Raw genomic sequence first — 14,240 nt, 5'->3', positions numbered from 1 at the left:
ATAGTGCAATGAACGAATAAGGAAAGGTGTCACAGGAAAAGAAATTTTGTTTCATTTATATAGTTTATTGCTTAGAAAAAATACATTTTGAGTTTCATTTATATAGCAATTGTAATATTAAATTATTAATAAATTAATTGTAATATTAAATTTTATTTGACTTTTATTATAGTTTGTATTTAATTTTGTATGATGAGTCGTGACTTATGACTATTAACAATGTTAATTTTATGACTATTATGTTATTTAAAATTTTAAATTTTGTTAGTAATTTTTTTTTTAATTTTTGGTGGGTTGGTGGGCTGGTCTATTTGACCCACCAATCTGTAGTGGGCCAAACCGTGCCAGAAAAATTGATAAAATTAAAAGTAGATCAAGTTAAGTTAATCCATTTTTAAAGTGGGGCAAAGTAGGAGCTGACCCGTTTTACAATTCTATTGAAATGATACCATTAAATGAATACAATAATATCGTTTGATATATTTTAATGTTGAATATATATTTATATACATCGATGTAACAATTGCATCTCTTTGTCTGTCTCACCGCTATCATTGACCAAATGGTGAGTCAACATTTCAACAAATTGAAATCCTGTAAGCATTTCATTCAAGCTCAACCAAGACCACCTCCACCTCTATAACCATAACCCTTAATTTTTACTTTTCTTAACTTTTATGATCAATACTTGATTTTTCAATCAATATTAAGTATGATGGGATGTTTATGATTTGCAGATAAAATAATTTTGTATTAGTTAAATCAATTTTAAAAACCTTTATTGTTATTATTTAGGGATGGAAACGGGGCGGGTCAGGTACGGGTTTTATGATACCCGTCCCCGTTCCCGTGACACAAACTCATCCTCATACTTGTACCCGTACCTGTCGGGTATGTGATTTTCATCCCCATCCCCATCCCCGTTAGATATTGGGTATATCCATACTCGTAAAAAATTATTTTTTTTTTAAGAAAAAAAATATATAATATTTTTAAATTATTTTTCTATTATATTATAATTATAATTAGATTATTTATTTATCTCATATTTTAATAATCAAGAGATTTCTTAATAATTACATAACTATAAATATTTCAAATTATAATAAATAATTACACATAATAAAATATTAATTTTTTTTAATATAATTAAATCAGGTATGGGTTGATCCACGCTTAAGCAAGATCAGGGGTTCGAATCCTGCCTTGTATATGCAGCCGCGTTAAATCTTGGGGCCAGCTATCCCACCCTTTGAGGTGCCTCCAACGTAGCGAGGAGATTAGTCACTGCTATCGGCGGTGGATATTCCAGGAACAAACAAAAAAAATCAGGTATGGGTACGGGTACGGAGCGGGTATGTATATACTCATGCCCGTACCCATACCCGGTTTAATTTATCGGGTTTTACCCATATCCGTACCCGTACTCGGTCAAACCGGGTATTCCCCGTCAAAGTCGGGACGGGTTTGAGTATTACCCACGGGTACGAGTTTATTTGCCATCCCTATTATTATTATAACCCATTTTTTCAATCAGTATTAAGTATAATGGGATATTTATGAATTACTAATAAAATAATTTTGTATCAGTTAAATACAATTTAAATTTTAAAATAAAAGCTTTAAATTTTTTATATTTTGAATTTAATATTTATGTGCTTTTAATCTAAATATTTGTATACTCTCTCAATCAATTGAAAATCATATTAAATATTCATATATAAAATTTATAATTAGAAAATAATATAAAAATAATAATATCAGTACATTCTATTTAAATTATTATACTTTATATTTTCATTAATAAAAAAATTATTTTTAAATAATATTTTATTATTATGTAAAATAAAATATTTATTATTTCATTATTTTTTAAACATTCTTAATTCATATTTTTATATTATATCTATAATTGTGAAATATGGTAGGGTGCATATTGTATTAATTATGAAGTGGAACGAGATATTGAAATTGACAGATGACTAATAAAGCTTGGAAATTCATGAGTACATGAATCTTTAATCTGGGAGTGATTGATGGCGGCACATTCATTTGTCCGTTGACTTTTTTCTTGTATCTAACCTTGATATTTTGTGTAAGTGATCAGAAGTGAAGGAACTCAAAGTGCTGAAAAAATCACTGTCGCTTTCAATGTATTTATCGGTCAAAAATATCAAAATTTTGTGATGGATTATTATTATTATTAACTCTTTTTCTTTTGATACACTACTTTTTATTGGATAAAATTCATGTATATCTTATTAAATATATATATAGGCTTCATTGACTAATATAAGTTTTATCTAATAGAAATAAATTACTTAAAATATATCTTAAATATGCTTTTATTATTCGTAAAAATAAGCTTTAATTTTAGTAATTGTAAAAATAATTTCTTTATCTTTTATCTTCTAACACTTTTTTTTAATTTCTATTATTATTGATTTTTATTAATTACTTATATGTCAATTGGAAGATTGTGTAACAATTTCAAGTAATACTTATAACTATCGGCTGTAGTATAATGTCAATTAGAAATGGAAATAGATAATCTCTATTCTATTAAATTAAAGTTTAACTTTAAACTATGATAAGTTTTTCTAATAGATTTAACCTTATTATTTTAAAAGTTTGACATGATATATTAATTTATTTAAAAGTTTATTTTACATTAATAATATTAAATAGGTCAATAAAATTAAGATTTATCATATACACACCTTCCTACAATAACACCTCCATTATATTTTTCCAGAAAATTACTATTAATATTTTTATATTTTTTTAATTTTAAGCTTTATGAACACTTTTTTCCTTCAAGCACACACTCACTTCCTCTCCTTTGTTTCGTACATTCAATTTTTTTCAGCACTCACATTTCTTTCATGTGCACCCGTTTTTTCCATTTTTCAAAATTTTAAAATGAATTAAAATTTTAGAATTATAACTTTTCTTTCAAAACAATAAATTTTAAGATTCTTTTGCATCCTTCTGTAAATATTAATTTTAGTGCTCCAAAAGAATAATTTCATAATTTTAGAAAGACACACTTCTAAAAAAATTTTCTTGAAAGTATAAAAAAAAATCTAAGATCGACGAAATACCTTAAAAATTTGGGATTGACTATATACCTTATAAATACCCGTATTTGCAAAAAATTCATTGAGTCATTTCTTCTTTTTAGTATCAAATTACCTCTTATATATAAGTCATAAAATAAATCACAAAAAAATTATAAATCATTTTAATTTTAGTATTCCAAAAAGTATTTACCAAAATTATGAAAATATTCTTCTAGAACATTAAAATTAATGTTACAAAAATTGGTGCGAGTGAAAGGAATGATGTACAAGAATCTTAAAATTCTATGTTTTTGAAGGAAAATTACAATTCTAAAATCACTACAAGAAAAATACAAATTTTTTACGGACATAATCCGTCGGTAAAAAGGAATATCCGTTGGAAATTCTCTATTTCCAATGATTTTCTGACTAAAAAAGGGTTGTCGGAAAAAAAAATCCGCTGGAAACAATTTAATCCGTTGGAAATCATTTAAAAATCTTTATATGATTCCGATGGATATATCCGTCGAAAATTTTTTGTTTAATTTTAATAAATTTATTAATGTAACAACTCTCATATTTGGCCTCTTAAGGATTATATTTTACGACACTTCACTTTTCAGCATGTTTTGTCCTTGCACAATTTCTGAGAAATTTTTTAGAAGGTCACCCATCCCTATATTACTTCAAGTCAAGCACACTTAACAGTGAAGTTCTGATGAGATAAGCTACCGAAAAGCAAATGCATGTTGTCAATATAGGTAGTACAAATTAATTCATTAAGTCATCCTCAACTATACTATCTCATACTTATATTATCTTTAGATCTCTCTTATTTCGGTGTGTCCGGACCGTTATAAAAATATAATAATATATATAATAATTATAATACCAATAAATAATAATTATATTATATTTAATTAATCTTTATTTATATATATACTTACTTTTATAATTAACAATCTACTTATTTCTATTTAAAATTAATATTATGATACAATTTAAATTATTTATTATAAATTTAAAAGTTTAAATAATAATTATATATTTTGAAATCCTGAAAGATGGAGGAAGAGTTGTGCATAAAAGGAGTGCAAGTACTTGAAAATAATTGAATGTTGGAGGCAAATGGGAGGAAGGGAGTGAGAAGGCAAGAAGGGTTTGTAAAGTCGAGAAATTAGAAAATATTAAGGGTATTTTGGAGAAAAGTATAATAAAGGTGTATTATTAATTTAGGGAGGTGCATATGTCACAAGCCTAAACTTAATTTTAAATAAGTCAACAATTCTATTTTTAAATATGTGAGAGTCTTTTTTTAATTTACATGATAAAAAATAAGTTTATTTTATTATTATTAAATTTAGAGTTTAAAATAAAAATAAAAAAATTAACATTAAATGGACAACTTTTGCGTTGTAACACTTTGATTTTTATAAAATTATATCAATAATATGTCAGTATTTATTTTAATATTTTAATGTATTTATTAGAAGGATTTTTAATATTATTTAGCTATTTGATATGAACTTTATTTTGATATAAAAATTATGTTATTTTTACTAAAAGAGAGAAGTATATTTTTATATTATTTGTCTATTTTATATGAGCTCTATTTTATTTATGAGACATGATTTATAATGAATATTTTTATTAGTGATATATAGGTAAATTTTATGAAATGTGTTTTATTAATAATATGTTTTTACTTTTTTTAATATTTTAATGTGTTTATTCGAAGGATTTTTAATATTATTTAGCTATTTGATATGAACTTTATTTTGATATAAAAATTATGTTATTTTTACAAAAAGAAAGAAGTATAATTATTATTTATTTTATATTTATTGGGATTATTTTCTTATAATTGTTTTAATTAATTAAATGGGTTTTATAGAATATTTTAGAGGTTTTTAATAATTATTAGTATTTTAATTAAATAATAAATATTTATGAAAATTATTTTGTATAATATTTATTAGAGAACTATGTATTCTTATGATATTTTGTTATAATAAGTATTTGGAGAAAATTATGTGTTTTATTGTAATTATTTATATATTTTATTTTAATTATAATTGTGTTGGAAGAAATAGATATATTTTATATATTATATATTTGTTAATTATTAAATATTGTATTTTATTATAATTATTTGGATTGGAAGAAATATGTTTATTAGATATATTATTTAATTATAAGTTTTAATATTTGAGGGAAAGAAAAAGATAATCATGATTAAAATATTTTTATTAAAAGGTTAAAGGGAGGTTAAGTTTTTAAAATGGAGAGAGAATAGATCAGATTTAGGTCTTTACTTTTCACGTATGCGCTTCAGAGCTCGGAGAACGAAGGAGGAGGAAACCACCCCGAAGTTGATCGTTCATCTTTTTCTACTCAACAAGGTAAGAGGGAGTGAGAAACCTCACTCGGGGGTGTGAAAATAGTTGTTGGGTAGTCAGATTAGCCATTAATCATTTACCTTATGTATGCATATATGAATAGGCACTTTATAAAAGTTTTCTGCTTTCTTTTATAAATGTTCTATTGCATTTTTTGTGTGATTCTAAGTGTGAGTATATGTTCAATTTCGAAAATAGATAAGTTTTGATATGAATTAAAGTGCTTTATCAGTTCCTACAGGAAACATAAATTTTTTGAATGTTTTCTTTTTTGGATTTTGAGTTTTCTATTATGTTCCTTGATGATTACTGAGCATGAATGTATGTTTAATTTTGAATTTGGATATGTTTTGATATGGATTAAAGTGCTCTATGGGTTCCTACAGAAAACCTACGAGAAACAGACAAATTTTGAATGTTTTTTATTTTGTCTTTTGAGTTTTCTATTGCGTTCCTTGATGATTATTAAGCATGAATGTATGTTTAATTTTGAGTTTGAATATGTTTTAATATAAATTAAAGTGCTCTATGGGTTGCTATGGGAAACCCTACGAGAAACATGCAAATTTTGAATGTTTGGCTTCAGAGTATTCTATTGTGTTCCTTGATAAATGTTGAGCATGAATATGTGTTTAATTTTAAAATTGAATATGTCTGATAGCAAGATTGGTCCCCAATCCTTTGCTTTCCCACAGGAACAGACATTTTATGAATGTTTTCTATTTTTCTTTTTGACTGTTTTGTTACGTTCATCGTATGATTCTAAGTATGAATGTGTTTAATTTTGAAAATAGATAAGTTTGATAGTAAGATTGGCCCCCAATCCTTTGCCTGACTATGGAAACAAACACTTTATGAATGTTTTCTGTTTTTCTTTTTGACTGTTCTGTTCTGTTCCTTGTATGATTATGAGTGTAAATATGTGTTTAATTTCAAAAATAGACAAATTTTGATATGAATTAGAGTGCTCTATAGGTTCCTGTGGGAAACCCTATGAAGTGAAATTAGGTATGATCTTTGGATGAATTTTGAAGCATTATATATAAAATTGATGATGGATTTGTGTTTTGGGTAACATTTGGAGTATCTTGACCTATTGAAATATTATATTACTTGGCTAGTTGTAAAAAAATGCGTGAAAATTATGAAGTTGGGTTTATGACCTTTATGCTTCATATGTTATGAATTTCGAATTAATTGTGTATGATGTTGGATAATTTCATGTTATGGTTTGTGTGTTATTCTAATGTATATGCCTATGAGAAGTTCCTTATATAAGACTATGTGAAAAGTGAATATGAGACACAAGACATGATGATATGTGACAATGAGATATGATATATGAGAAACTATGACAAGTGAAATGATGAGTCAATGAAGTATGAGTGTGTAACATGCATCATGTGCATCTATGTGACGGGTACGATGTGGAGTACACCATTAGGGAAGACCCTCCTCCTTATGTAACAGGTTGGGCGAGTCCTAATGGATAGTGCAATTTGGATGTCTCAATTCCATCCGTTTGTGAGCACGAGAGGTAACTTGAGCAGCTTCGTTATCCCGACCAGACCCTAACAGTACTGTTAGTTAGTTTGTTTTTAAGGTTTTTAATGTTTTAAATAAATCTCCTATTTTATAGGGAGTCTTTATTCAGTTGCAGGATTTTCTCCTATATTGATTGGTGCCATTTTTCATTATATATCAGTAACTGTCATGCATTATAAAACAATTCAGTTTTTGTGTAAAGGCTTATATAAGCCTCATGTTTTCCTTTCAATAATACATTCTCTCATATTAAATATTTGTACGAATATACCTTGAACTCAACAATTGGTATCAGAGCTCCGTAAGGGGCCTGATACAGAGTGTGCACGAGTGAAAACAGTGTGAGAGAGTGTGCAAATTCAGAGTGAGTACAGAGAAGAGTGAGTACAGAGAATGTCTTAAAAGTTTGTGCAACCAGCCATTCCAAGGTTTGATGGCCACTATGATTTCTGGGCCATGACGATGGAAAATTTTCTACGACGCAAAGAATTATGGCAACTTGTAGAGGAGGGTATTCCAAAGCTTGGAATCACGCCAACGGAAGCACAACGGAAGAGTGTGGCTGAGGCCAACCTTAAAGATTTGAAGGTGAAGTAACTACCTGTTTCAAGCTATTGATAGGGAAATTCTTGAAACTATATTGGACAAGAGCACGTCACAGGCCATATGGCAGTCAATGCAACAAAAATATCAGGGATCCACAAGAGTCAAGCGCGCTCAGCTTCAAGCATTGCGTCATGAATTCAAGTTGCTGGGAATGAAAGAGGGTGAGACAGTGGACACCTATCTGGGACGTACGCTCAGTATTGTTAATAAGATGAAATCTAATGGTGAAGTGATAAACACAAGCAAGGTAGTTAGCAAAATTCTTAGATCATTAACTCCAAAGTTTAATTACATTGTGTGTTCAATTGAGGAGTCCAATGATCTAAGTATCCTCAGCCTTGATGAACTTCATGGCAGCCTACTTGTTCATGAGCAAAGGATGCAAAACTGTCAACTCGATGAGTAGGTGTTGAAAGTCATTCAGGATGATAAATCAGTAGTTGGCCGAGGTCGTGGCAGAAGTGGTCGTGGACGTGGAAGAGGACGCGGAAGATACACACTGAATAAAGCACTCATTGAGTGCTTTCATTGTCACAAGTTAGGTCACTATCAATATGAGTGTCCTGAGTTGGAGAAAAAGGCTCATTACGCATCATTTGAAGAAGCAACAGAGATAGAGGAAGAATTTTTGTTGGTTGCATATGAGGAAACACAAACTGTACAGAAGGAGGATTGGTTCCTAGACTCCGGCTGCAGTAATCATATGACCGAAAATAAGTTGTGGTTCACAGAAGTACAAGAAGAAGGAATTAACAGAACGGTCAAACTTGGCAATGATTCAACTTTGGCTGTCACTGCGAAAGGGAGCGTTCGAGTTGAAGTTAACAACACCCCTCTTGTTATATCAGATGTCTATTATGTGCCTGAACTTAAGACTAATCTCTTGAGCTTAGGACAACTACAAGAGAAAGGTTTGTCTATCCTAATTCAAAATGGCATGTGCAAAGTTTTTCATCTAGAGCGAGGCCTCATTATGCATACCAATATGAAGGGAAATCAAATGTTCTATCTATCGGCCTCACTACACTCCCGCTGCCTTCAAACTGAAGAAATTTCAGAAATAGAAATGCACTTATGGCATTGACGATTTGGACATCTTAATTTCAAGGTTCTTGGTACACTTGCAAGTAAATAGATGGTGATTGGATTACCACATTTGAAACCACCCAAAGAAATCTGCACTACCTGCCTGATAGGTAAACAGCACATAGATGCTTTACCAAAGCATAGCACGTGGCAAGCCTACACAAAACTCTAGCTGATTCATGTTGATATTTGTGGTTCCATCTCACCGTCCTCTCATAGTAACAAAAGGTACATTCTAAGCTTTATTGATGATTATTCATGTAAAGCTTGGGTTTATTTCTTACATGAGAAATCCGAAGCATTTACTGTTTTCAAAAGCTTTAAAGTCTGCGTTGAAAAGGAATCTGGTGCCTTCATCACTTGCCTTAGAACTGATAGAGGTGGAGAGTTCACCTCTAAGGAATTTGCTGACTTCTGCACTCAACAAGGTATATCAAGGAAATTGACAACTTCCTACACCCCACAGCAGAACGGAGTGGCTAAACGGAAAAAATGCACCATTATTAATGCGGTGCGTGTTGTTTTACATGAAAAACAAGTTCCCAAACCTTTTAGGCCTGAGGCAGTACGGTGGTGTGTGCATGTTCAAAACAGAAGCCCTACATCTGCTATAGATCATCAAACATCAAAAGAGATATGGAGTGGATCAAAACCATGCGTTGAATATTTTCAAATATTTGGATGTATTGCACATGCTCACATTCTAAATCAAAATAGAAGAAAGCTTGATGATAAAAGTCAGAAGTGTGTTTTCTTGGGGGTAAGTGATGAATCTAAAGCCTAAAAATTGTTTAATCCTGTTACAAAAAAGGTTATAGTAAGCAGGGATGCTGTATTTGAAGAAGAGAAAAGCTGGAATTGGCAAGATGACTTTTGAGAAAAATAAGACTGGTGCTCTTGATTGGGAAGACAAAGCCATTGGAGAAGATGAAAATTCTGAACGTGAGCGTGCATCACAGGGAGTGGCAATCAGCAATGATGCATATCAAAGCACATCAGCATCAATCTCTGAACACATTGAATCTCCAGATGCAGGGAGGGAAACCAGGATCCGAAGATCACCTACGTGGATGGCTGACTATGAAAATAATCTATTAATTGAAGAGGATGACAGATTGCTAGCAATGATGTTGACCGAATCTGCAGATCCCCACTCTTTTGAAGAGGCATGGACAAGTCAACAGTGGAGAGAAGCAATGAAGGCTGAAATGGAGGCCATTGAGAAAAATAATATATGGCAGCTTGTAGATCCACCAGCAGGGGTCACGCCCATTAGCATTAAATGGGTTTTCAAGACCAAATTCAATGAAAATGGTCATGTAGAGAAGTACAAAGCCAGATTGGTGGCCAAATGTTACGCTCAAAGGTATGGAATAGACTATACCGAGGTATTTACACCAGTTGCTAGACTTGATACAGTGAGATTGTTGTTAGCGTTAGCTACTCAGAGTGCATGGGATGTATTTTAGCTTGATGTAAAGAGTTCCTTCTTGCACAGTGATCTTCAAGAAGAGGTAAATGTTCAAAGCCGACAGGTTTCATCCAGAAAGGTAGAGAGACTCAAGTTTACCGACTTCAAAAAGCTCTTTATGGAATCAAGCAGGCCCTACGTGCTTTGTACAACAAAATTGAAGCTTATTTTGCCAAAGAACGGTTTAACCGATGTTCTAGTGAACACACCTTGTTCACCAAAAAAATTCAGGGTAATATTTTAATAGTCGGTCTTTATGTTGATGATTTGCTCTTTACTGGAAACAGTAAACACATGTGTGAAGAATTTAAAAGCTCAATGAAGTTGGAATTTAATATGACTGATCTTGGAAAAATGAGATATTTTCTTGGAGTAGAAGTTGTACAAAGCAATGTAGGGATTTTTATCTGTCAAAGACGATATGCTCGCGAGATATTGGGTCGGTTCAATATGACAGAAAGTAATTCAGTGCAGAATCCTATTGTACCAGGAACAACACTATCTAGAAATGAGGAAGGGGCTTCAGTAAATGCTACAAAGTTTAAACAGGAAATTGGTAGTCTCATGTATCTCACAGTTACTCGGCCAAATTTAATGTATGGGGTAAGCCTAATCAGTAGATACATGGCAAATCCAAAGGAATCACATTGGGCTGCAGCAAAAAGAATCTTAAGATATCTCAAAGGCACTATTGAGTATGGTATCTTCTACCAACAGGGAAGAAAGGCTGGTCTTACAGCCTACAGTGACAACAATTATGCAGGAGACTTAGATGATAGAAGAAGCACTTATGGTTCAGTTTTCTTAATAGGCACTGGAGCTGTCTCATGGATCTAAAAAAAACAACCCGTGGTGAGCTTATCTACAACTGAGGCAGAGTACATTGTTGCAGCATTTTGTGCATGTCAGTGCATTTGGCTTCATAGAATTTTAGAACACCTCGGATCAGAACAAAAAGATGCAACAGAAATCTTATGTGACAACAGTTCCACTATTCAATTGTCCAAGAACCCTGTCTTCCATGGAAGGAGTAAACATATTGCAGTGAGATTTCATTTTCTTAGAGATTTAGTTAAAGATCAAGTCGTGTGTCTTATTTTTTGTGGCTCTGAAGAACAATTAGTTGACATAATGACCAAAGCATTAAAGCTTGAGCAATTTGAAAGATTTCGCCGCATGCTTGGAGTTGTGGAAATTAGTGAAGTAAGCTAAAATGCAGTACTTCATATAGCTTAAGGGAGGGAATGTTAGTTAGTTTGTTTTTTAAGGTTTTTAATGTTTTAAATAAATCTCCTATTTTATAGGGAGTCTTTATTCAGTTGCGGGATTTTCTCCTATATTGGTGCCATTTTTCATTGTATATTTGTAACTGTCATGCATTATGCAGCAGTTCAGTTTTTGTGTAAAGGCTTATATAAGCCTCACGTTTTCCTTTGAATAATACATTCTCTCAGATTAAATATTTGTACGAATATACCTTGAACTCAACAAGTACATCCTTCTAGTTGAGAGTGTATGGGTAGCTCCCTACTTGTACTCCTAGACTACCTTAGGTGTGTTGTTTAGGCAGTACACCAGTGATATGTGATATGTGACTGGTGCCACATGCATGTATTTGTGAGTTGAATCCATGGCATCATTGCATAATGACTGATTGTGTATGTGCTACTAATGTATGTATGACTTGAGTTGCGCTTGATTCATGTGGGCTTTGTGCTGTGCTTTGTTATGAATGTGTGTGTTGCCTAACATTTATTTCTACATCTGAACTAGAGTGAGATGTTTCTCACTCTTTTGTTGCTCTATGTGTATTTTTATTGTGTTGCAGGTGATCATCAACATGAAGATGTTGGTGATGAGGTTTAAGTCTCATTGTGGAATGTGCTTTGATAGGACATGTGACATCGAGACTTAATTAGGATTAATTTAGAATGTTACTCTTATTAAATTGCTTAGAAGACCTTGATTTTATTCTTTTGTAATTTTCGCAATAAACTATAAATTATGATTTATGAATGTGAGCTCTTTACCCTTATGTGGTTAGAGACTTGGATTTTATTTATAAAGGTTTTTATTTATCTCTATTTATTGTATAATTATGTATATGGGGTAGAGAGTGTCACATGCGTACTCATCATGTATACACTAACTTACACTCACATAATAATAATAATAATAATAATAATAATAAATATTATTATTAGGTTAAAATACTTTTTTAATCGCTATAATTTCACTTATTTTATCTTTTACTCTCTATAATTTAAAATAGACATTTTTAGTCCTTATACTTTAAGTTTTTTAAACTTTTTAATCTTTGTTATTAATTTTTTTTGTAACGCCGTCTCTTTTGCGTTGATGTGATAGAGATTATCAATTTTGTAAGTGTAAAAAAAGGTATCTCAATAATTGGTGTAGGTGAGAGTAAAAAAGAGGCATGAAGTGTCGAGGGACCTAATTTAGGATAAAACCAGTAAGATAAATTTGACATTAGAAACACAAAGTTAAAGACTTTTACTAAAAGAGATGACATTACAAAAAAATTATTGGCAGAGACTAAAAAAGATTAAAAAAGAGATAAGTATATGGATTAAAAAGTTATATCTCAAATTATAGGAAATAAAAAATGATTAAAAACATAAATATAAAGATTAAAATTATCTATTTTAAACTATAAAGGCTAAAAGATAAAGTAAGTGAAACTATAATGGCTAAAAAATATATTTTAACCTTATTATTATTAATTTGAGTAGTAATACTTATTATATATTAGTTATATGATGAATGGATGTTTCTATTTAGTTTGGCTTTTTGATTATTGTAGGGTAGTTTTTCAAACTAATTATCTAAATGAGATTATTTTAAAACTATTTACACCTTTGAAGTTGTTTGCTACAATGTCACTATGGATCATAATGACCTAAGTGACAAGTCATAGTTTTAAAAAAAAAAAAATTGGTGGAGCTGTTTTAGCCATCTTGAAGTCGCTATAATTGGTAGCGACTTCAGCAATGTCATTCTTGACTATAGTGACTTGTTAATCAGCATCACATATTGATCAAATATTTTTTTTATTTTCTTTTATATTTTAATATGTGTGATGACACATTATATTTTTAAGTTGTTCAAGTTTAAAGTTGTTCACGTTGCATATGTTGTAAAGTTGTTAGAGTTGAAAAGTTTGTAAAGTTAAAAGTTGTACATGTTGTATTCTAAGTTGTAAAGTTAGTTCTGTTGTAAGTTGTCTATGATGCGATGATGGTTGGATGATGATATTGCTTTTATGCATACTTATATATAATAATAATAATTTGGCTAAATTATACTTTTAATCTTTTATCTTATTTTTTAAATTTATTTTAGTCTTTTATATTTTAAAATATTCATTTTGGTCCTTTATCTCTTAAATTTAGATCAATTTAATACTTTTGATTTTTTTTAATAACTCAAGACTTAAAACTTGTCTCATGAGATTCATGTATATGAAAGTTATTGAATGCAATTGAATTTCAAACCAAAAAGGTTATAACTATAGTAAAAATAAAAAAATTTCAAAAAAGAACAAATTTTATATTATTTTCTAATTGTTCATGACATATAATTTTCATGTCTTCATTGCAATTATGATCCTATTGCATCCAAACGTCAATTACATATCACAATTTTCATATCAGTAAATTTAAAGTTACAAATTTTACATATTGAATTAGCTAAAAATTGATTCAAAATTGAAGTTAGATGAAAACACATAGAATGGGAGTTGAATATGTGTGAGTGTGAACAAAGGAATTTTAAAAATGTTTTCACAAGGAAGCTCTTTTTCATCTAGTAAAAATATTATTTTGAATGCTTAACAGAAACTGTGTAGGATTGGTTCAACAAAAGATTTTTGCGTCTAAGAGTTTATCGTCTGCACAGAGAAAATGCTTCTTAAACGAAAATTGTTCTTTAAGATATTAAATTAAAAAAAGTTTGGTTTTTGTCTAAAGATAATTGTAATGAACGATAAGCATTGGAGGAAGTTTTCAGTATGATAAATCTACTAAACGAAATTGCGTCTGAAACATAGAG

The 14,240-nt window shown here is 30.2% G+C and overlaps 1 protein-coding gene across 1 annotated transcript; it reads left to right on the top strand.

The window, feature by feature from the left end:
• The first annotated feature begins 7,462 nt into the window (after positions 1–7,462).
• LOC145952336 (uncharacterized) lies at positions 7,463–9,482 on the top strand. The gene is made up of 4 exons (XM_083064682.1): positions 7,463–7,594; positions 7,668–7,859; positions 8,019–8,523; positions 8,965–9,482. Exons 1-4 carry the CDS (start codon positions 7,463–7,465, stop codon positions 9,480–9,482), a joined length of 1,347 nt encoding a protein of 448 aa, XP_082920808.1.
• Positions 9,483–14,240: the final 4,758 nt, after the last annotated feature.

This window comes from Cajanus cajan, chromosome 10, assembly GCF_000230855.2.
Source record: "Cajanus cajan strain Asha chromosome 10, NIPB_CcT2T_4, whole genome shotgun sequence".
NCBI lineage: Eukaryota > Viridiplantae > Streptophyta > Magnoliopsida > Fabales > Fabaceae > Cajanus > Cajanus cajan.
This window is presented reverse-complemented; position numbering and strand designations above follow the sequence as displayed.

Bases quoted from the DNA above. Each gene is read 5' to 3' on its own strand.
- LOC145952336 (XM_083064682.1), top strand. From the start codon at position 7,463: ATGACGATGGAAAATTTTCTACGACGCAAAGAATTATGGCAACTTGTA. The intron at 7,860-8,018 runs GTAGTTAGCAAA...CTCGATGAGTAG, and splicing joins AAGTGATAAACACAAGCAAG to GTGTTGAAAGTCATTCAGGA. The intron at 8,524-8,964 runs GTTTGTCTATCC...ATTCATGTAAAG, and splicing joins AGGACAACTACAAGAGAAAG to CTTGGGTTTATTTCTTACAT.